The 22,156-nt window shown below is 44.9% G+C and overlaps 1 protein-coding gene across 1 annotated transcript; it reads right to left on the bottom strand.

Annotated features, from left to right (window-relative positions):
• Positions 1 to 7,727: 7,727 nt before the first annotated feature.
• On the bottom strand, positions 7,728 to 18,230 carry iapp (islet amyloid polypeptide). Its single transcript, XM_084330681.1, has 2 exons — positions 18,128 to 18,230; positions 7,728 to 7,934 (listed from the first exon to the last, which is right to left on the bottom strand). Exons 1-2 carry the CDS (start codon positions 18,226 to 18,228, stop codon positions 7,754 to 7,756), a joined length of 282 nt encoding a protein of 93 aa, XP_084186807.1. The 5' UTR covers positions 18,229 to 18,230; the 3' UTR covers positions 7,728 to 7,753.
• Positions 18,231 to 22,156: the final 3,926 nt, after the last annotated feature.

Here is a 22,156-nt window from a genome sequence, read left to right as displayed (position 1 = left end):
ACTCCCACTGCCGGCCTCCAGTTTGACGCTCCAGGCCCAAAGACGAGGGTGCAGTCAGACGGAGCTCTACTGTGTCTCACTACCCAGTGACTGTGCGCACCCGTTCCCACGAAGCAGGGATAATCCACCCTGCTACATTTGGCGTCACGAACAGGATAAAAATCCTAACCTACTCCCTCGAACGTGACGACCAAGAGACCTAAGATGTCTGAGAGCGACGCCCCGAAGCCGGAGGTCAAAGCAGAGTCGTCCTCGGCGGAGCGACAAAGTCACTCACCGGCCCTTCTCAAGGAGGAAGGAGGGGAAGCCGAAACGATGCAGACCTTGGCCGCACAAGTGGAGTTCCTGCGGGGTCAACTCCAAGACCAAGCGAGCGTCCTGGACCACCAGCACGAACACCTGGAGCAGGCCAGATGCCAAGAGTCGCTTGCCTTGGCGCAGGCCATGCTCCAACAGCGCCCTCCAGCACCCCCCCCGGTGGTGTACGTCCAACGGGAGCGGAAGTGCAGCGAGTTTGGAGGGGAAAAGGAGAGGGGAGAGCTGCCTGTGGAAGACTGGATCCAGGCAATGAGGACCCATCTCCGTGCCAGTCGAGTGCCGGCGGAGGAACAAGTGGAGGTCGTACAGCTCCACCTGAAAGGCGAGGCGAAACAGATGGTGCGCTTCCTGACGGAGGGAACCGTCCCCGACACGGAAGCCTTGTTCGCGCTCCTCGAAGAGACCTATGGAGACAAGGCCCCTGTCAGTGTCCGCCTGGGGAGTTCTACGACCGGAGACAGGCCGCTGGAGAGACTGTGCGACAATTCGCCTATGACCTGCAGGAGAGGATTCGTCGCCTACCCAGGTCACTGACGCCGCCGCCCTGCTGCAGGAGCAGTTTGTGGTGGGCCTCCGAGACGAGACCCTGAGGCGAGAAATGAGGAAGTACATGAGGGAGGACGGCCGTTTCCCCAGGTACTGAAGGCGGCCATCGATTGGTCGGAGGAGGAGCTGGTCCTCTCCTCCGTTTAGGGTCCCACCCGGGGTTTAGTCCACGCCGCGGCCGCGGAGGGACGAGAGGCCCCGCTGAGCGTAGACACGCTGCAGGAAGCTATTAAGCAGCTCAAGGCAGGACAGGAGCGGCTGGGCGCTCGCCAAGAGCAACTCTTCCAGGCCTTCCAACAGGAGCGCGACGTGCCCCGGAGAGGCGCCACCGGACGCCGACACCGAGACGTCGCGCCCGCCGCTACGCGGGATGTATTATCCCACTGCCCCCCCTAAATGGCGGCCAAACTCAGTCTAGAGTATTTCAGCTGACGTCACTCTCTGATTCCTATCTGTTGGCCTCCTCGTGGCTCTGTGCGGCCATCTTTCTCGCTCATACAATTCTGCTGTCTCCTCATACTGAACCCACTCATGTGATTCTCCTGGCTATGTGTGTCTACGCAGTCGCCGCCACGGCTCTGTATGTGGCTCTTGTTGACATTCCATCTATAGATAAGACACTAAAGCTCCGCTCCGTCCTCCTATCTACCTAAAAGGGGGACGCTATCTCGGACAAACGATTAATTTTAAACTCTCCTGCCCAATAACATATTACGCACGTTAAGGTAAACCTTATCAGGCCCTCATCTCTCCTGTCAGGACAGTTCCGGTCCTCTCTGAGACCACCGCGCCATTTTAAGGAGAGCCGTCTCCAGCTATCACCGTGTCCTGCCAGTCTTTTTTTTGTTTTGTTTTTGTCCCGTTTAGCATCCCTTCTCCGTCTCCCTCAATACACTTTAACACTCTGGCTTTTGTTTTGCTTTCCCAAGCCATGGTGTCTGTCATACTATCTTTTTAGATAACCTCCGCCTCTCTCTGTAATACACATCACTCCCTCCCGCCATATCACTCATTCATATCTCTGTTTGTCTCCATCATATTTTTACCACTGGCGTTCTCTCTGTGTCAACTAAATATGTTTACGGATGCACTATTGTTCGTTTTTTATTGGCTTGTGAAGTTGTTGAGACTCAGTTTTTCCTTTCACCGTCAGTTGTTTTGGTCCATGTCGCTGGCATGGCCCTTGGCTCGCTCGCTGAGTCCATGGCGCTGGCCTTGCTTGGCTCGCTCGCTGGCTTGGCTCGCGTCCATGGCTACCCCTTCATGCCTCGGCACTGCACATAGTCTCTTACTTTCCAGCAACTTCAAAACAAGCAATATCCGGGTCACGGCACCAACTGTTAGATTCTGATCAAATTGGCCAGTATCACGTCCTCGTCTGTTTGGTTTGTGTTCTCATTTACATCCAATCCCTCTGCGTTGTGTACTTTTAATGATCCTGACGTCTCATATACTGGCTGTACAATCCTTATCTCTCCCCGTTAGTGCGATCCGCCACCATAATAATTCTCCACCTTCGTAAGAATTCGACACTCTGACACAGCGTAATACCTTACAAGGAGAAGCGTTGTGTATTTGATAAACAGAGACCTCATAATCAGATGGGAACCAATTCGCATTGTCCTTGTAAGATCTATTTTAAAGATCTTTCGGTGCGTTCAGTCTATCGTCCTTCTGCTATTCAGTCCAATCGTGGTCAGGCCTGGTCGTTAGCCAAGACCATCCTCGTGTTAGCCGAAGCTAATGATGATGTGGCATTGAGAGTCTCTGATGAGAGTCTCTGATGAGAGTCTCTGATGGTTTCTTCCCTCCTGTGGGATTTGTTTCTTTGGTCTGATCGTAGTCTGCCCTTACCCGGAACCACTGTCACCTTTATAGGATCTTCGTCATAGCAACGACGGCCCGCCCCCCTTCTGGTTGTCATGTGCCGCTGCCATGACAACAGCTTTAACCTTTACACACATCAAAACGTTTCATTACTGTTCCATTAATGATCGAACCTCTCTCCGCTCTGCTGTCTGTGCCCTGTGCATGCTGTTATCAATGTGTTCCAGATCGGAATGTCAACATCCCCTGCTCAGTGTGCCGCTATTCAGTGACTCCTGCTCGCTCTGAACCACCTCTTCCATCACCGTCTGCTAAGGCAAGCACATTTCTGACCTCTCTGACCTGGCCCCTTTTTAGATGCGGTCATCTCCCCCCAATCTATACATCACATACATTGAAAAACCACCGATTTCTATCACTCTGGTCTGCATCCCCTTTTTCAATCAATTTTTCAATCAATTCAATCAATCAATCAATCAGACAGTGACTGCTAGATAATTGGACAATGATGATGATGATGATGATGATGATGATGATGATGATGATGATGATGATGATGATGATGATGATGATGATGATCACGAGCGGCACTGTGGTGTAGTGGTTAAACACTGTCACCTCACAGCAAGAAGGTCCAGGGTTCGATTCCCGCTTGGGGACCAGGTTTCCATGATGCCAGTTACCCAGGGGGGGTATCTCCCAGGCCTTTCTGTGTGGAGTTTGCATGTTCTCCCCGTGCTCGCAAGGGTTTCCCCCCTGATAAGATAAACCCAATGGAAAAACATGCACAACAACAAGATCGCTAACGCTGTGGCGTCCTTGACGAAGACGGACAGGAGCACTTGGATTGGTCCCCTGGCGCGGCTCACGTTGCGCCTGTCTGCTCCCGGCTGCCCTTGGGGGGGAAGGACGACGGGATGGGCTAATCGCAGAGACGAATCGCATACATGCATTGCATGCATGCCGATTAATGACCTCTGAGCAGGTCCTAAATTATTATTATTATTATGATTCGATCATTTTAGAGCAGTCAATCACCATATCACACAATGTGGAAGAATGTACATTATTGTACCAGTGGGTCGGTGCAGGATCATCAATTTGCAGCTTTCCTCACACAGATTCATGCCTCAAGGACATTTCAACAGAGATGGGTCGCAAAGGTACATGTCCTGTGACCTTCCAGTTACGGGGCGGGAGAGAGAGATGGACATGTAATAATATATGGTGCATTATGTAACCATCAACCAAAATGGATGTCTTCATTCGTGAAAGTGTTTATTTGTATGCATGCTAGCTCCATAGGAACAGACACTATGCACGAATAAGACTTGGAGAAAATGTGCTAAATGTGCTAAATGTCAATGATCATGTAATTATATAATTACATTACGACTGTCTGTGTGATAACAAGCTATGGTAGATAAACTACGGTATATAATTCTGGATTTATGAGCAACTGTGTCTGTTTAGCTGCCTTGATTAAAGTATTAGTGACAAAGAGAGACACACAGATAAACTGCATTACAGAATCTATTAATCAATCTAGTTTTCCCACACCAGCAACTCTGTATGATAAATCGCAAACTCCATTATTTTGATCAGACCCACGGCGCCTGAGTGGGCCTACAAGACATTAATGGGGTCAGTGAGTCAGAATTGAGATGGACATTTTGATCAAAAACACTCGACAGCCATCATTTCCCCTGCAGAGAAACAACACATTACCAGATCTGATAATGGCTGAAGTGCATGCATACCCATATTTACACATATGCAATATATTATTCACAGGAAGTGACTGCCGCGGCTCTTGACACATCACAGCTCTCAGTCATTATGTCCGCCAGATAATGGTTAATGTGTTCATACTGTAGCTTCATCAGCAAAACCCATCTCCTATTTTAGGCAGACGTCCATGTTAGGGTTGCAGGTTAAATTCCACCCACTATATCTGATCTTTCTTATACAGCATATATAAATATCCCAGCCGTCAATATCATTTACTCCTCCAGAAGTCCTCCACAGTCTTTAGTTCATTAGATATGTGGCTTTAATGCTGTATTTTGATTTGAATGACCAAACATTCAATTCAGTGTATACATATAGAATAAATTAATAAATTAATGAATGCATGATTCTACTCGCATACATAATACCAGAGACCTTTCACAAAGGGACATGATTGAACTTGCTTTCAGTTCCTAGAAAGCGTCATGTGGCTTCACAAGGCGCGGACATTGGTGGACTTACTGCCCGCTGCCACCTTATGAGACAAGAGCGGGCGTAGGCTTCATTCACCCCAGTGGGAGATAGACTACTTAGAAAGGTATTCCCGCAAAACTTAAATGAATAGCCGAGGCTTTTATTTCCTTCAATCACTGAACTAACTCGCACCTTTATTTGGGACAGGCCTCTAATTCCTTTTGCGCAGAAGGGAAATATCAAATTGTTTATTTAAACATCAAAATAAAACAAAAATGGATGGTTCCTTGGAGTACACTAGACTGGAGTACAACAAACTAGACAGGTCAGACAACAACAACACAGAGGCCCTGCCCTACACTGTAATCACAGTAATCATAATAATCTTAACAACCAGGTAAACCAGTTAATGTAGACCAGGCTTCTAATGGAGACCATGTCTTTATTTGTCAAAACTCGTAAAAACACTCCAACTTTATTTGGGACAGGCGTCTATTTTACTCTGCTTTTAAGTTTGACAGTATATTGGACCATTCTCTGAGACAAGGTGGACGTGTTCTAAACATTCCGACATGGAATTATCATTTTCTTCTGAGGAAAACTATTTAGTTTGAGATTTGTCCAGCTATTTCAGAGCATCATTTAGTGCTCCACCCTTTTATAGGAGACAAGGAACTATGATTGGAATGTGTCATCCTCCTTATATACCCGGTATCTTTGAGTGAGCCAAGTATATGAAACCTTGAAAACCCCCCTATAATGTTTCACATTTTCATAATTTGAGCTGTGTATTTCACACTGAATGGATGACACATTCAAACTCATTAAACCAAATAAATTTGTGCAAAACTGTCATCGTGCACATCAGCTTTGTTTATCCACGAAGCGCCCTCTTAACGAGGAGGCCATCGGTATTTTTGTTGATGTGTCACAGTCTGACTGGGCCACTGGTAATCAGCCCAGGTTAATGCAATCCTTCATCTCGCTCCTCTTCACTTCCGTTCACCTTACATGACATCTGCTGCAGAACCATACAGCGCTGTATAATCTGAGCTACTCTGTTCTGTGATCGCATACTGTAGCATGGTATGCAAATCAAATTTAGACAAACACAATATGGAAACTACAATGATCAGGACATCTATTTACGGCTACCACTTTCTACCACAGTCAGGATAGCCGAAACCCAACCGATTTTCTTTCTGCCGCCAACTATAAACACAATATCTGAAATGAAGAGAAAAAAAATAAACAAATATTACCTACAGTACTATGCTAATATGTCTCACACACGCACGCACGCACGCACTCACTCACTCACTCACTCACTCACTCACTCACTCACTCACTCACTCACTCACTCATGCACTCACTCACTCACTCACTCACTCACTCACTCACTCACTCACTCACTCACTCACTCACTCACTCACTCACTCACTCAATCACTCACTCACTCACTCACTCCCTCACTCACTCACTCACTCACTCACTCACTCACTCACTCACTCACTCACTCACTCACTCACTCACTCACTCACTCACTCCCTCACTCACTCACGCACTCATGCACTCACTCACTCACTCACTGTTAGCCACACTGCCCCCCAGTGGTGGCTCACAGGCACATTGTGTGAGACCAGTTCAATCTACTGCATGCCTGGTATCTACAGTATGTATGACATATACCGTATACATATATTTCTATATATATTCCTGTCTACATACCTGTATACATACCCACTCTGTGCACTATACACACTGTACAGTATATACTATATCTATATCTGTATATATCCCATACCTCCTTTTATTAGTTATAGCGCTGGCCAGTATGGCTTATATATAGTGTATTTATACTTGTATCACGGTACATAATACTGTACATACATCAGATTAAGTAGCTTTGTTATATATATACAGTTGAATCACTGTATACAGTATACACTGTATATTACACACCTGTCAGTGTGAGTACAGTGGAGAAAGTGGAGAATAGTGAAACCCATGATCATAACAGTCACTTTTATATTGTTAACTTCTAGTGAAGGAAATTATGAAATTCACCTACAGTATAGCCCATTTTGCTGTGACCCCGCTGTGACCCCTGGGCGTCTCCAGAACCCAGATTGAGAACTACTGCAATATATATACATGTATATGTTTTATCATACCAATTAGAAGTCTGCGTAATTTAAAGTTTGATCAGTAATGTTTTATTAGAATCATACTACAAAGTGTATGGTTTACAGAACATCCATACAATTTCACCATTGTACATACTGGGTAGTTGCACTGATATGCAGAAAAACGTATTCGATATTTTACATATTTACAAAATCTTATTTTAAAAACGAAAACAGAGGGACAAAACATGTATTTGATGCATTCACATGTACTTTTTCGAATCTATTTTATTTGTATTCATATGTCATATGTCATTGTGGTATATAGAGTGTTGAATAGAACCACAAAGACAAAAATAATTAAAAATAAAATTCTATCGTGTCACAAAAAGCCTCTACCTCTTCTATGGTTTAGCAAAGGCACTGCCCCCCCCCCCCCCCCCCCACCCCCCAAACATTTATTAAAAAAAGACTTGTCAAACCATCAATGTCAGATTTTTCACTGTCCTTCTTGCACTCAACCCTTGTGACTTTACTGTGATCTGGTCATTATGACTCATCGTAGTTCCAAGAGCCCCGCAGTTCTCCCGGTTGACCGTAGTCACATGGCGGCCATTTCGTCCTTATGTAACGCTCAGCTCCACCCTTGAGCGCCACATAAGAGCAAAATGGCCACCGTGTGAAGAATACGGTCAACCGGGAGAACTGCAGGAGTTTCCCCCACGCCGGTACTAAAGAGCTAAGTAGCTGGCGGGGCGTCGTAGGTCCCTCTTGCCGTAGGTGGTGGCGCCCACGTTGGTGGGGGCGTAGTCGGTACCATAGTGGTTGTTACCGGAGCGGACCAGGAAGTCAGCCAGTCTCTGGGTCACACAGGTGGCCGTGTTGCATTTCCTCTTCTCTAGGTGGTGGTGCCTGGGAGCGGGGAACAAGTAAGCACCGGAGTCAGTCATTCATTCATCAGTCATTCATTCATTCAATGATTCATTCAATGATTCATTAATTCGTTCATTCATTCATTCATTCATTCATTCATTCATTCGTTCGTTCGTTCGTTCATTCATTCATTCATTCATTCATTCATTCATTCATTCATTCATTCATTCATTCATTCATTCATCCATTTATTCATTAATTCAATCGGTATCAGACTACAACATTGTAAGCAACCAGTCACTGATGTCAGTCATTCATTTGTAGACACCTGAATATGTCTAACAATAATTCAATGTGTCTAACGTTAATTCCTTGCATTCTCTGTGTTCGCGATGACGTTGTGTAACTTGCTGACCCCTCTTGATCCTCCTAACATTGACACTTAATAGTGGGACATGATACAGGTACCGCCAGGGGGAGCTGGTGGCGACGTTGGGCAGGGGGACACAGGTGAAGAAGGATGGGCTCAGGGCGCGGCGCCGGCGGCGGAACTTCCTCTTCATCGTTTTCCAGAGAAGCAAGAGGTCGCTTGGAGCTGGAGCTCCGGACATCAAGCACGCAAGATATAAACCCAGTTACGAGGCGGGTTAGTAATGGAATATGCGATAGCTTAGCTTTCAGTTAATGCTAAAGAGACTTTGTGAACGAAGAAGCAGACGAGCTACTGCCGAAGAGTGTGGTAGATATTGCACACGTTGCGTTTTAGCTAAAGTATAGGCGCCATGACAGGGGGTCGTCCCGACCCACAGCTTAGCTTCAGTTAGGCTAGCACCACAGTTTAGCCCGCGTGTCGCCCCACCCCTTCAGCCCAGCAGCGGACGTCACTACACTGCACGCTCCTCCAGCCCCTCCGAGCCGTTACCCCAGCAGTCACCTGCCTAACGTCTACCCAGCCTCGCCGCCTGCTATCACGGGACCTCTCGACGGCCATTTCACCACACGGACGTTCGGTGGTGGGAGCAGGCCCGCCCTTGGTTAATTACACTCAAGCCAGTTACAGTGAGTGCTGGAACTTTATCGGTAGACATTCTCTTTGTGCGGCGCGGGCCCTTTAAGGGCGAAGAGAAGCAGTACTTTGAACTGACACTGGTAATAGTGTTTAGGGGCGCCCGACATTTATTATTTTGGGGAAGCCGACTATAGATAGGACTTTTGTTTTCAACGTGGGCCCACTGTCTTTTGGTTGAATGTGGTGTGATAACGTGTGTTCTTTTATAAAATTCCCATTGAATAGCTCCTGTATCCCTCTCCCTCTTCCTCCCCTCTCTCCCCACCTACGGGGGAAACAAACAAGTATCTAAACCCTTAAAGGGACAGGTTTTATTACTGTGTCTTGCCCAGTGTGGGAAGAACTTTAGTCATTACCGTAGAGCGAGAGCACTAGGTGCCCAGTGTGGAAAGAGCTTTGATTCTTGTGTAGATACATGTCAAAAGAATAAGACTTTCAGTAAAAGAGAGCTAAATGGGAACACTGTGTGCGTGTCTGTTAATGTGCATTCTGTCTAACCCTTTCCTTTCCGGGTAATGCTCATTATTGTTTATTGCTTTCCCCACCCCCTGCCTATGCCTCATTGGGACAGGTCTCTACTCGCCAATCAGGAAGGGTACTGCTTTGGGGAGAAAGTATATCATCCATCATTACTGCCATCGGGTGTGGGAGGCCACAGGAAGTATTGGGGGAAGTGTGGGTGTGTGGGGAGCTGCTGCTGATCGCCCTGGAGGGCAAGAAGGACCAGCGCACCACCCCTAGGTTATACATCGTATAGTTCCGCTCTGCGTCTATTGCAATACTCTTCATATCCAGTATTGATACTGAATAAATTCTCACATGGACCTTTACATACCATCAACTGTCTGGCCACACCCCCATCCGCTCCCTACATAAGCAGGGGTGTGGCCATACCATCAGCTCCTTCTTCAATTTTCACCACGTCGAGTGCCTGCAATGTACCACACTTTGAAGTTTGATGAATTTTTTAAGAAGAAAATAGGAGATGAAGGAGCTACGTTGACATTATATCTTTGTTTTCTCTCTCACTATTTTCGAGGAAATACAGCGATAATGTCTTCGGCACTGTGGTGTCTAGAAGATGATGATCATTCTGACCTCCACCGGCATTTTCGTATTAGGGGCGCTGGCCTAATCCCCACCTGCAGTCCTCCAAGCTGCAGCTGGACAGGTATTACCTCCGGTTCTGCAGCTGGACTGTGCAGGAGGGGCGACGGCTGTTGTGAGAAGCTATAGCTACCTCTCTGGGTGAGTGATGGTTTTGATACGCGAGCGCCAGTTGTGTTGCTATGAGGGGATTAGCTGCACGATTTACGAAAGCCGGCCCCAGACTGGTACCCTTTTTCTGCCTCTTAGACGGCGGAGAGAGGGTCCTGGTTTGACGCCCACCGTAGTATGGGACCCATGTCCGTATTTTTTTCTGTGAAAAAAGCGGCTTCTTGTCGTTCTCCCAGGCGGCTTGGAGGAACGGTATCTGGTGTCTTGTTAGACTATCCATTGATGTGTTTTGGGTCTCGACGTGTACATAGTGCTGGCCCTGGGTGCTTCTGATAGGAATCACGCATGAGGCTTGCGCGCCTTGGTTGCTCATCATTGAAACAGCGTTTTTATGGGGCAACTGGGATGGAGTTTGTCTCTTCCGAGCGCCAGTGTCTTGACGAATTCTCGTTCATATCTGGGGGATATTAACGGAATAGATCAAAGCATAGGTAGAGGCGTCTCATGCCCTTGGGGTGGGCCACCGAGCGCGGTACGAAAGGGACCATCTGGGTGGCGCCCTCTATAATGTTTTGGATCGACACGTCCCCTCCTAGGGTTGGGGATGGCGGCGTGATTAGGGCACGGGACTGATTCTGGTCGCGCCGGTCCAGGTCAGTTAACCCGTTGTCCACCGGGGACGCAGATCTGCTGTTCTGGTACCCTGAGGGACTTGTGCTTTTTTCGGGGGGGAAAATGCCGGGTCGGCCCGGGTGTTGCAGGGTTTGACGTTATGGAGATGTTCGTGGTTGTGTTACTACGTGTTACCCCTCACTGTTGCTTGGTCCATGTTGTGTTGTACCTTGCGCTGCGCTAAGGGAGCCTGGTCCTTCTCCATTCTTTTTCGCCCCTCTCTTCTCCTGCTTAGGCAGGGCTGGGAGGGGGCTGTTGAGGTGATTCTTATAGAACTCCTCTGGCATCCCTGTGTACGTCCCGGTCCGAAATTGTTTTCGTCGACCCGTAGGCCTGGGTTAACCCCTTTTTGAAAACTGAAACACTTGTACTGCGGTATAGCCAGTGTATACCCGCAGTTGTATTTTGGAGTTTTTTTCTTGAGGGGTTATAGGAACAACCGCCTCATGTTAGAACCAAGGGGGTGGTTGGTTCCCTGGTGTGTTGGTAATGGAGTCAACTCTCGGGGTCGGCCGGGTTTGGCCCCGTCTACCTTTTCATGACGTCTGCCAATCATGTCAACCTTCTCTGCCTCAGCCCCTCTAGAGAGTCGAGGGTTTTTTGTGGAGGCTGTGACATGGTGCACAACAATGCCAGCATACGCCCCTTCCGCCGAGGTGCTGTTTCAGCAGACCCCTTTGGCGCCTGTCTAGTCCGCAGTGCTCCAGGCTCAGGTCGAGTGGCCTGTTGCCTGGATTGAGGGATCGACCTCTTTTGGGGGTCGTCTCCCTGGTGCGCTGCCTGCTCCCGCTGTGGGTGTAGTCTCTTGAGTGCTTCGAGCTTACAGCCATACCAATCTGAACACGCCCGATCTCGTTCGATTTCAGAAGCTGTGTAGGTTCAGGCCTAGTTTGTACTTGGATGGGCGACTGCCTGGGTATACCAGGTTCAGTGAGCTAGGTGGCGTGCTATAGGGGGGAAGGGCCTGCTCTTGGATGGGCCCTGTCCGAATACGCTGGCGATGTGGGGGGCGGTGTCACTAGTGACCGCCTGGTGGGGTATCGATGCTGTGGCGTCATTGGCCTCTCCAGGCCCCCTTTTTCCGGGGGGGTCCAGTCCCTTCCTGGGTCTGGGTCCTCCTTCGCGCTCCGCTGCTACGGCCTTGCCACGGGGTTGGGCTTTTGCTCTTGACCCTGTGATGTTAGGGGTGGTAACGGGGGTTTGTTCATTTCCGTTCGTTCCCTAGTGGCATGCGGGTTGCGCGTTTGTGTAGTCGTGGGTACGCCCCACGGTCTGCTCACCCTGTGCGTTGAGTTGCTGAAGTCTCCTCTTCGCGCAGTCGGATCCGACGCCCTCCCGTCCTCCGCTAGGGGGGTTCGGGGGGCTCGGGTCCTCCCCGGTTTCTGATGGTTGTGGGGGGCCTCAGCGGGTGCATTTGTCAGGCTCCGCTCTGCTCAGCTCCTGTGTTGCAATAGACGCAGAGCGGAGCTATACGATGTATAACGTACGGTTATTTATATAACCATAGTTATATGAGTATAGTGACACTCTGCGTCGGACTCACTGAGGACCCCGTGGTCTTGCCTTGTGGTGAAAGACTTGGGAAGGAGCTGATGGTATGGCCACACCCCTGCTTATGTAGGGAGCGGATGGGGGTGTGGCCAGACAGATGATGGTATGTAAAGGTGCATGTGAGAATTTATTCAGTATCAATACTGGATATGAAGAGTATTGCAATAGACGCAGAGCGTCACTATACTCATATAACTATGGTTATATAGGGCCCATCCACTCCCTCTGCTAAAACTCCACTCCAATACTCCTGGGCCCTCATTTATCAAGTTTCCTCAGAAAATGTTCTATTTCCACACGTAAGCACAGAATTTTGAATGTGTGCACGCACACATTATCACACGTGCGTACACAGGTCCTACGCACACCTGTCATGATAAATATCACCTTGCTTCTACGCTAAGGCTCGTGCACACTTTCACGTATTTGCATACCAAAACCGCCCCGATTAACCATATACGGTAATGGAACACCCCCATGAAATGTGGAAAAATGGACTAAACCGAGGGAAGCGTGTTATGAGACAGGCTGACAGACGTGTACACGTACGGTGATGTCGGATATGATATCTATTAACCATTGCTGCCTGGGCAGCGCAAACACTAATAAAGACCGTGCTGGAATATGACTGCCTTTTTCCGTTTTGTTTGATTAATACCCAGGGATTAAAGTTCTCCTCAATTTTATTCCAAATCGCGACGGATTTTCCGTCAATTTCTACCTGCTGCATATAATTTCTAGAGGCATACAATCTATTTTGATGTCAGTATTGGGTAGCCTATATAAACAATAATACGAGAGCATATACAAGAACAATGAATCTCACTGCCATGTATGATGTAGCCTGCCTATGTGATCAATACAAACTGAATTCCATCATGTTTGTGTGCGGGAGCTCACAAGGCTGTTGTCACAATGGGTGGTACAGTAATAACAGTCTACACAATATCACGATGGACCATGCCATGTAGCCTATGTTCTATTATGACATGATCTGTGACGACAAATGTTCTAGAATGTTTGATTATGACACCATACTCTGACAGCATGCCTATGATCAATAAAAACGCGAACTTGAATCCCATCATCATATTTACATAGTCTGTCCACTATCTTTATTACTTTGTTATTCCCCCCCCCCCCCCCCCATCTATGTAAAGCGACCTTGCATGGGTCTCTTGAAAGGCGCTATGTAAAATGAATTATTATTATTGTTGTTGTTATTATTATTATCATGTCTGTGTGCTGAGCTCAGTGAATATGAATGAGACTCCGGCCACCGGCACATTATCAGCCAAAATGCGCATCGCAGATTATCTGTACATTGACCAAGTGGAATCCCGTTCACATTACTGATTACTGATGGAGCAAACTCTGAGAGATTGTTCACAGAGGCGCTGCCGAACCAAGATATAATATGATGTGTATAATATAATGTGTGTAGAGGCATATGATACAATCTATTTTGTTGTTGGTATTAGGCAGCCTATATGAAGTACATATAATAGCAGCCAGCCCATAGCCTACATTATGCAACAGTAACTTGCGCATATAATAACACACAGCCCTGCGAAGCCATGCATACAGTAAACTAACTTGATCATTAATCTAGCTGTTGTATCTTTACGCTTATGAAAACATTAAATAATATGTATAGGCTATAGGCCGTCGCTTTAGCCTATATTCTCAAATTGCATTTAATGGCTGAGTGAATGAATGAAAACTTTATTTAACAGATTGCAGAATGGGTACAATACAGTACGGCCCAATACACACAATTGTTAAGGGGATGCAGACCAGAGAAAGACTTTTGTCTTGTTTACATCAGGGTCCCCCAACTCGAGTCCTCAATATCCTCGCGGACGGACCAGTATACCTTTATATCATATCATATTCATATTCATAGCATAGTTTACTCTATCAGCCTACCAGCATGTAATACGTTCTTTGTTAGAACTCAACTCGTTATTATTTTGCGCATAGATTGCAGAAATACGGGGACGTTTTGATTTAGGCTTTGACACAGAATACAAGTAGATAGATAGATATTCCTTTATTGATCCCCTTGGGGAAATTCAGGCATCATAGCAGCATGGGGGGGAGGGGGGGAGGGGTACAGGTAGTAAAACAACACAGTATACAGGTAGTAAAAGACAACACAGGCAGTGTAAACAATTTGATCAATATGGTCAATATAATTTACTATCTGACTAGCTGAGGAATATTCACATTATTCACAGTGTCACATGAGGTGCAGTATGCAGGAGGTAGTGTTATAATAATTTACTATCTACTGAGTATACATTAATCAAAGTACCAGGGTAGTCTACTTTGTCCCCCTTGGGTTCCTATAAGTCCCAGGTCAATGTCTGGTAGCAGTCGCTGTCGCTGCCCCCTGTTGTGGGGCCTGGAGGCTGCTAGTCGCTGCCCACACGATATATGCTCTGTGTCCAGAGCATGTATGCTTTTCATTCATTTAAGACACATTTATTGCAAGGGTTTTGTATACACATACACTCAACAAATAACCTCTGTCTGTTCTCGTTGCAATGCGTTTATATCGTGGGTGTTCATATGACTTGTATTCTGCTTACAGCTTCGGGGTTCCACTTATTACGTTTAACAATGGCAAAGCCTTTTAAATATAATCAAAACGTTCCCGTATTTCTGCAATATATGCGCAAAATAATAACGAGTTGAGTTACGCGGAGCGCAGTCAGTGCTTATTTCCGCGTTGTAAAAATATTCTACCACCGGGCGCCAACTACGCATGGTCCGACCTGTGCTTAAATATACGCACGAAGTCAAGCACAAGTTCAAATTGATAAATCCCACACTTTGTTTAGAAATGATCGTACGCACGGATTATGCACATATCTGTGCGTACGTCACGTTGATAAATGAGGGCCCTGGCCTACAGTCGGGGACTCAGCCGGACCCAGCTCTGCTGCGTTCCCACTACCAGGTGGCAGTGTACATCCACTCCCATAAAGCAGGGATAATCCATTCCTTAATTCCTTCAATAAGTCATTCATTCAATAATTAATTAATTAATTTAATTATTCATTTATTCAATCGGTATCAGACTGCAACATTGTAAGCAACATGTCACTGATGTCAGTCAGTCAGTCATTCAATCATTCATTAATTAATTCATCCATCCATTCATTCATTCAACCATTCATTCATTAATTCAATCATTCATTCATTCATTCACTAAATTATTCATTCAATAATTCATTCAATCAATCATTCATTAATTCAATTGGTATCAGACGACAACACATTGTAAGCAACAAGTCACTGATGTCAGTCATTCATTCATTCAATCATTAAGTCATTCATTCATTCAATCATTCATTCATTCATTCATTCATTCATTCATTCATTCATTCATTCATTCATTCAATCAATCAGTATCAGACTACAGCACTGTAAGCAACTGATGTCATTCATTCATTCATTCATTCAATCATTCATTCAAGTCACATAACATACTGAGTCAAACCAAAGACTCAGTGTCAAAGCCCACATTACGCATTGTATGAATATACTATGTCTATATTACAACCTACTACGCTAATGTGTCTATACCACTATGCACTCAAGTGTGTAGCACTCAAGTTCAACACTGTTTGACGAAGAATATTACTGACCCTGAGCTGCCAGCGGTGTGGCCCTCCTGCTGTGTGTCAGCTTTGTTTGGTGACTGTTCATTGATTGAGTTAAAATGTGAGTTTTATTTCTTCTTATAAAATTATATTTCCTAACTAATCATTGCTTGGTTGAGTTAATACTGTTTATTAGTGGTTTGAATATTTAGCGTTTTTGTCCCTGTTTTCTTCTATGCCAAGTTTGCTATGGTTTTATTATGCGTATTAGTATTGAGTTACGTATGTCCGCTTCCTTCCTTTACAACAAACCGATCAATAGACCCGACAATTCCGTCATCACACTAGTCATCTTCCACGGCCTGCAATAAAGGCTTTAAAGGAATCAATATCTTGTGTGCTCGTTGTGCCTCGCCAGTACATTCAATCAATCAATCAATCAATCAGATTTATTTATAAAGCACATTTCACATGACGCGTGTCAACCAAAGTGCTGTACAGAGGGTAGATACACAAGATACATATAGACAACAATCACACTCCGTTTTATGGGAGGGCACACAGGCAAACACATAGAAAAACAGGGCATGAGTCAGTGAACGGGAAAGGCTAGTAGGTAATAGTGGGTTTTGAGCCTCGATTTGAAGGCATCTATCGAGGGGGCGAGCCTAATGGAGGTGGGGATGCTGTTCCACAGTTCAGGGGCTGCGACAGCAAAGGCACGGCCCCCCCTGAGCTTGAGGTTAGACCTCCGGACTGTCAGGAGCCTCTGATCGGCTGACCTGAGGGACCTGGTGTTGGAATAGGGGGATAGGAGGTCTGAGATGTAGGAGGAGGTGTGACCATTAAGGGCTTTAAAAACAAATAGGAGAACCTTAAAATCTATCCTGTAGCGTACTGGAAGCCAATGAAGGGAGGCAAGGACAGGGGCGATGTGGTCTCTCTTGCGGGTTCCGGTCAACAGTCTGTTGTGTTCATCACTGTCAGTAGTAGTAGCCACAAACACACTCAACCCACACTCAACGCGTTTTAACTCTTAACTGAAACCAACAAGCAGTCACCAAACAAAGGCGCTCCAGTGCCCCTCGGTCAAGCAGATGAGTGAAGCTGCAGCCACTCATTTGAACGCGGTGCATCAATTATTCCATCAGGCAGGGGCTCCGCCCTGTAGGATTTAACCCTATGTGGGCATTTCTACTCACAGTTACAGACCATAAACCAGATTCAAATGTTCAATATACACATATGGTAAATGGCTGCTTTTTTATATAGCGCTTTTATCCAAAGCGATTTACAATTTGTTACTCACATTTTACCCATTCACTCACACATTCACTCACACATTCACACTTCGACAGCGGAGGCAACCATGCAAGGTGCCAACCTGCTCATCGGGAGCAATTAGGGGTTAAGTGTCTTGCTCAAGGACACATCGACACGCTGCCCGGGAGGAGCGGGAATCGATCATTATCAATGATCTTGTGATGCACGCACCCTATTTCTTTTTCGCAATAAGTTCTACATTTGATTTCTGTGAAAATAATGTTTTTCGACCCAGGCCATTGTGAATGGGTGCCCCCGAAACATATGATCCATTGGGTTCGCCACAAGTTGAGGGCCGGCCCTGTCTACGGGGAAGACTCAGGTTTTAAACTGTGCGAGTCAGTATTTGTATTGTTATAACCTGCATTGCTTTTACCCTTTTTCTTATTCTCTGCGTTGCTTTTATTCTGTCTATTCTATGCAAATCCTATGTTTATTTGTACTGCTGTGAAGCACGTTGGGCTGCAATTCTTCTATGAACGGTGCTATACAAATAAAGCACATTACAATTGTTATTGTTATTATTATTATTATTATTATTATTATTATTATTATTATTATTATTATTATTATTATTATTATTATTATTATTATTATTATTATTATTATTATTATTATTATTATTATTATTATTATTACCAAAAACTGTTAGCTAAAAGAAAGCCTCAACAAAGCAACCCAAAAACAAACATGATCAGTGTGCTCAATGACCTAAATGCAGAATAGTGCTATTCATCCAAACCTTTTAATGACATACTGTATACTCTATAACAGGGACATTAGCATACCCATTGACAGCTGTGAGCCCTCTCTGAAGGCGTGCCCCCACCAGGCGGAGGAAGGGGTCGGGGACGAGCCAGCCTCCTCTGTCCGGGAGCGAGCTTTCCATGTCTCTAGACGAGGAGGGGCCAATGTACCTGAGTCACAACAAGAGGCGCAGAGTGTCAAATTAATTTCACACCGACGGCTGACGATGATACCCTCTTCAAAACATCAGCTGGAGTCTCGGGGGGGGGGGGGGGGGGCAGTGGCCACCATAGAATTATAGGCTAGATGACTCACCCGCACTGCTGGCCAATGGAGACCGATGTTGCCACATGGCGGCCATCTTGCCACAGGCAGCACGCCCACTCATAATGTGAATGTCTATGGTGCATGTACTATTGAAATAACCATAGCTTGCTAAATTTTCAACCGATTTTCAAACGGTTTGGTTTGTTATAATTATAAACGTCAGAGACGTAGTCATCATACTGCATACTTATAAAGGACTAAAATAATCATAGCCACGTTTGTAATAAACCAAACCGTTTGTAAATCGGTTGAAAATTGAGCAAGCTACAGTATGGTTATTTCAATAGTACATGCACCATAGACATTCATGTTATGATGGGGCGTGTTGCCTGTGACAAGATGGCTGCCGGTGAACTACACTGGAGACTCCACCTTGCACCATCTAGTTATATATATCTATGGTGGCCACGACTGGGCTCGTTCAGCGACTTCTGCTTTTTTTTTTTTTTAACTTTGACCAGTCACCTGGTTCTTTTAGCGTTTATCGCTTTTTCTTCGCATTCATACTTGGTCAAGTGCGACCGACAGATGCAGGCTGAAAGGGTTCAGATGGGGGGGAAAGACATGGCTGCCGTCCGGGATTCGAACGCGCTCAGCCCCAGATCCGCGCGAGCGCGGTTGTCCACGGCGCTGAAATAGCACTCGCGGTACGTGGTGAGCTACTGGAGCTCCCCCAGCGACTTCTGCTTTAAAGGGATACTTCACTTTAGTAGAAGTTGTCAAGTTTCAGCAGTCTTAATATCTAAGGTCATCTACAAGTGAGCTACAGTAGCGATCACTGCTGTCGTCTGCTGTCAACACAGCCACTCCTCCCACGTGTCAGGCTCCTCAGTCACTTCCATTCATTTTGGGGACCTGGTCTAAATATACATTTTAATTAAATTGTATGACTAAGTATGTGGGGCAAGAGGGTAGAGTCTGTTCAAATGAACGCTTTTTGGTGTAAGTTATTATTCACGTACAACGTTATCTAAACAATTACATAATTATCTTTACGTTCGTAGCCATTGTGACATCGTTTTTGTTATGTTCAGTTCCCAGAATCCTAAGCACACGCAAGATTGTGTATATATATATTTTTTTTTACATTTCTTTTTATTTTTTATTTTTTTTACCTTTATTTACCCAGGGTAGGTTCGCTGAGCACAGATGCTCTTTTTCAGGAACGCCCTGCTTCACATTCACACAGTTCCATTCACACCTGGGAGCTGCCCAGTACAACCACAGTTGACACCATTGGCCACTGAGCAACTCCACTGGAGCAGTTGATTCAAGCCATGTCACATAGTTCAAGTTTGAAATGATTCTTTCTGTTTTGCTCCTGAGAGTGTGCTAGATACTGTACTGTACTGGTAATATTATTTATTTGTGTTAACTTCTGAATAAAACAACTTATTAAACACAAGTACATCTTATTGAACATTATTTTGATATTTCATTACCAATTATCATAGCAAAACAGCTTTTTCAAACAGTCTGTAATGCATTTTGGAAACGGGAGATGGGCTCATGGTGTAATGGGCCACCTGGTCTGAGAAACATAAGGAGGAAAGAAAAAGTAAGGACTTACTTCTGGTCATTATTTGGGTAGAACACACATATTTTGAATGCCTTCGGCAGGTTTTTTTTTTTTTTTTTTAGCCATTTTAATCTAGATTAATCTAGATTAAATCCAGGATTGCAGATAGATTAATCTAGATTAAAAAAATTAATCTATGCCCACCTCTAATATATATATATATATATATGTGTGGCACACACTTGAAAGGGTTAAGTGGAATGCAGTGGCACGCTCACCTGTTGCCGGGGGCGGTGGCGACGCAGTGCATTAATATGAGCAACGTGAGCAGTAGCAGGCGAAGCCTCAGGTGACACATAATTGTGAATTGGGAACCCCTGGAAGACATAATAAAGTGTAATTACATAACCCTCGACACTGTAAAACGTGTTGTCCCTAACTAAATACGTAAAACAACACTACAACGCAAAAATACAACACTATAATAATCACCCGTATCCATTCACTCAATTCTAGTGAATGACATCATAATGCGATTAAACTGTAAATCTAGCACCAGTACTAAACATATGGAGAGCACTGCAGTCTACCGCTCTCATGTATTGCCACTGTGTGTTTTGCATCTGTTTTTAGCTTATATATATATATATATATATATATATATATATATATATATATATATATATATATATATATATATATATATATATATATATATATATATATATATATATATATATGTCACCTCTTTCACCAATATCAGTTCCTGTAGTACAGTACATGTATTATATCTGGGCATGTGAGTGTTTCTGATTCTCATTCTATTACTCAGTCCACTGTAGGCGGAGTCTTCAGACCCACAATCTTGAGAGAATCTTTGTATTTTCATACACGTCCATTACACCATATAGTTTCAGCAAAGACTGGTCCACTGAGCCCTTAAATGACCTTAGACTATACTTATAACCAACATTATAATTATATATACAGCCAGAATTTTTACATTATGAATAATCTATGACACTCTGCAAAGTAATCCAAACATCTATTCTCACTCATCTTGTATATGTATATAAAAAACATTATGCTTTAACAATAACCATAATCATTTACAGCTTAACTAATAGTTTTAACTCAGGATGAGGGAAAGAATAACACACAATGCTTCACAAAGGGTTGAGGATACATGCAAAGATACATTTAATTTTGTTTATTATTATTATTTATTTTAGAAATTGGCCTAAATACCGTTAATAAATATACTGTAGGAAGTCACAGTGTACCCACCTCCTCCCCTCCCTAGGCAACGACTACACTACACCATTGATCCAAAATGATCCCGTACAAAAGGATACATTCTTATTCCTAACAGAAAACACGGTCGAATTCCAACAAACCTCTACTACACATTCTATGGATTTTTCCAGGGGGAAAGAATACATCCACGAGTATTCCTAACTGAAAGTACAGTAACTGACTTGAGTCACTATAGGACTAGAATATTGCCGTATGAGAGATATTATGGAAAGATATATATTTCACATACTCCATAGACCATAATCCATACAGTGGTTTTACCTCCAAGATGCAGATATACTCTTGTAAGTTTTGTTCCCACAATTTGTTTTCCACACAGCATTTTTTACTTTTTGAATGGCTTGACTTTTGAATGGCTAAAAGACCAATCAATTGTTACACTTATTATAAAAAAAGCTAAAGAAAATGTTGGTCTTTGTTTGCTTGTTTGTTTGTTTATCGTCATCTAAATTAAATTAGATCCAACCTATGGTATTTCAATTAAGTTCCTTGCGGACGATTAAGTTAATTGTATCGCATTCCTCGGCTAGACAGCGGCTAAGCCCTTAATGCGACCGGATAACTCACCCTCGGTCGTTGGAGATCCAGGAGCCGGGAGTCAGATGGACCCTATCAGTCACTGGTGCTGCAGTCCAGGGCTTATCAGTCTGTCACACACACAGATCCGCACTGTTATAGGCTCTGCACATCAAACCTCTTGTGACATCACTCCTCTCTCCAAATATAGCACCACGTCTCCATACACGGAATGGGGATGGGTGGGTGTGTGTGTGTGTGTGTGTGTGTGTTGGGGATTGGGGGGGGGGGGGGGGGGGGGGCACTTGAAGATAACTCAACCCAAGAGTCATGTAACGCCCAGCATCGCGTGCACACATATTTTGACACGCACACAAACATATACACACAC

The sequence above is a fragment of the Notolepis coatsorum genome (genome assembly GCF_963971535.1).
Source record: "Notolepis coatsorum genome assembly, chromosome: 15".
Classification (NCBI taxonomy): domain Eukaryota; kingdom Metazoa; phylum Chordata; class Actinopteri; order Aulopiformes; family Paralepididae; genus Notolepis; species Notolepis coatsorum.
The sequence above is the reverse complement of the archived record's forward strand: the minus strand, read 5'-3'. Positions and strand labels throughout refer to the sequence as shown.

Coding starts and splice junctions, on each gene's coding strand:
- iapp (XM_084330681.1), bottom strand. CDS start 18,228: ATGGAAAGCTCGCTCCCGGACAGAGGAGGCTGGCTCGTCCCCGACCCC. Junction 7,935..18,127: donor GGGCTCACAGCTGTCAATGG/GTATGCTAATGT, acceptor CCCCGCTCCCAG/GCACCACCACCTAGAGAAGA.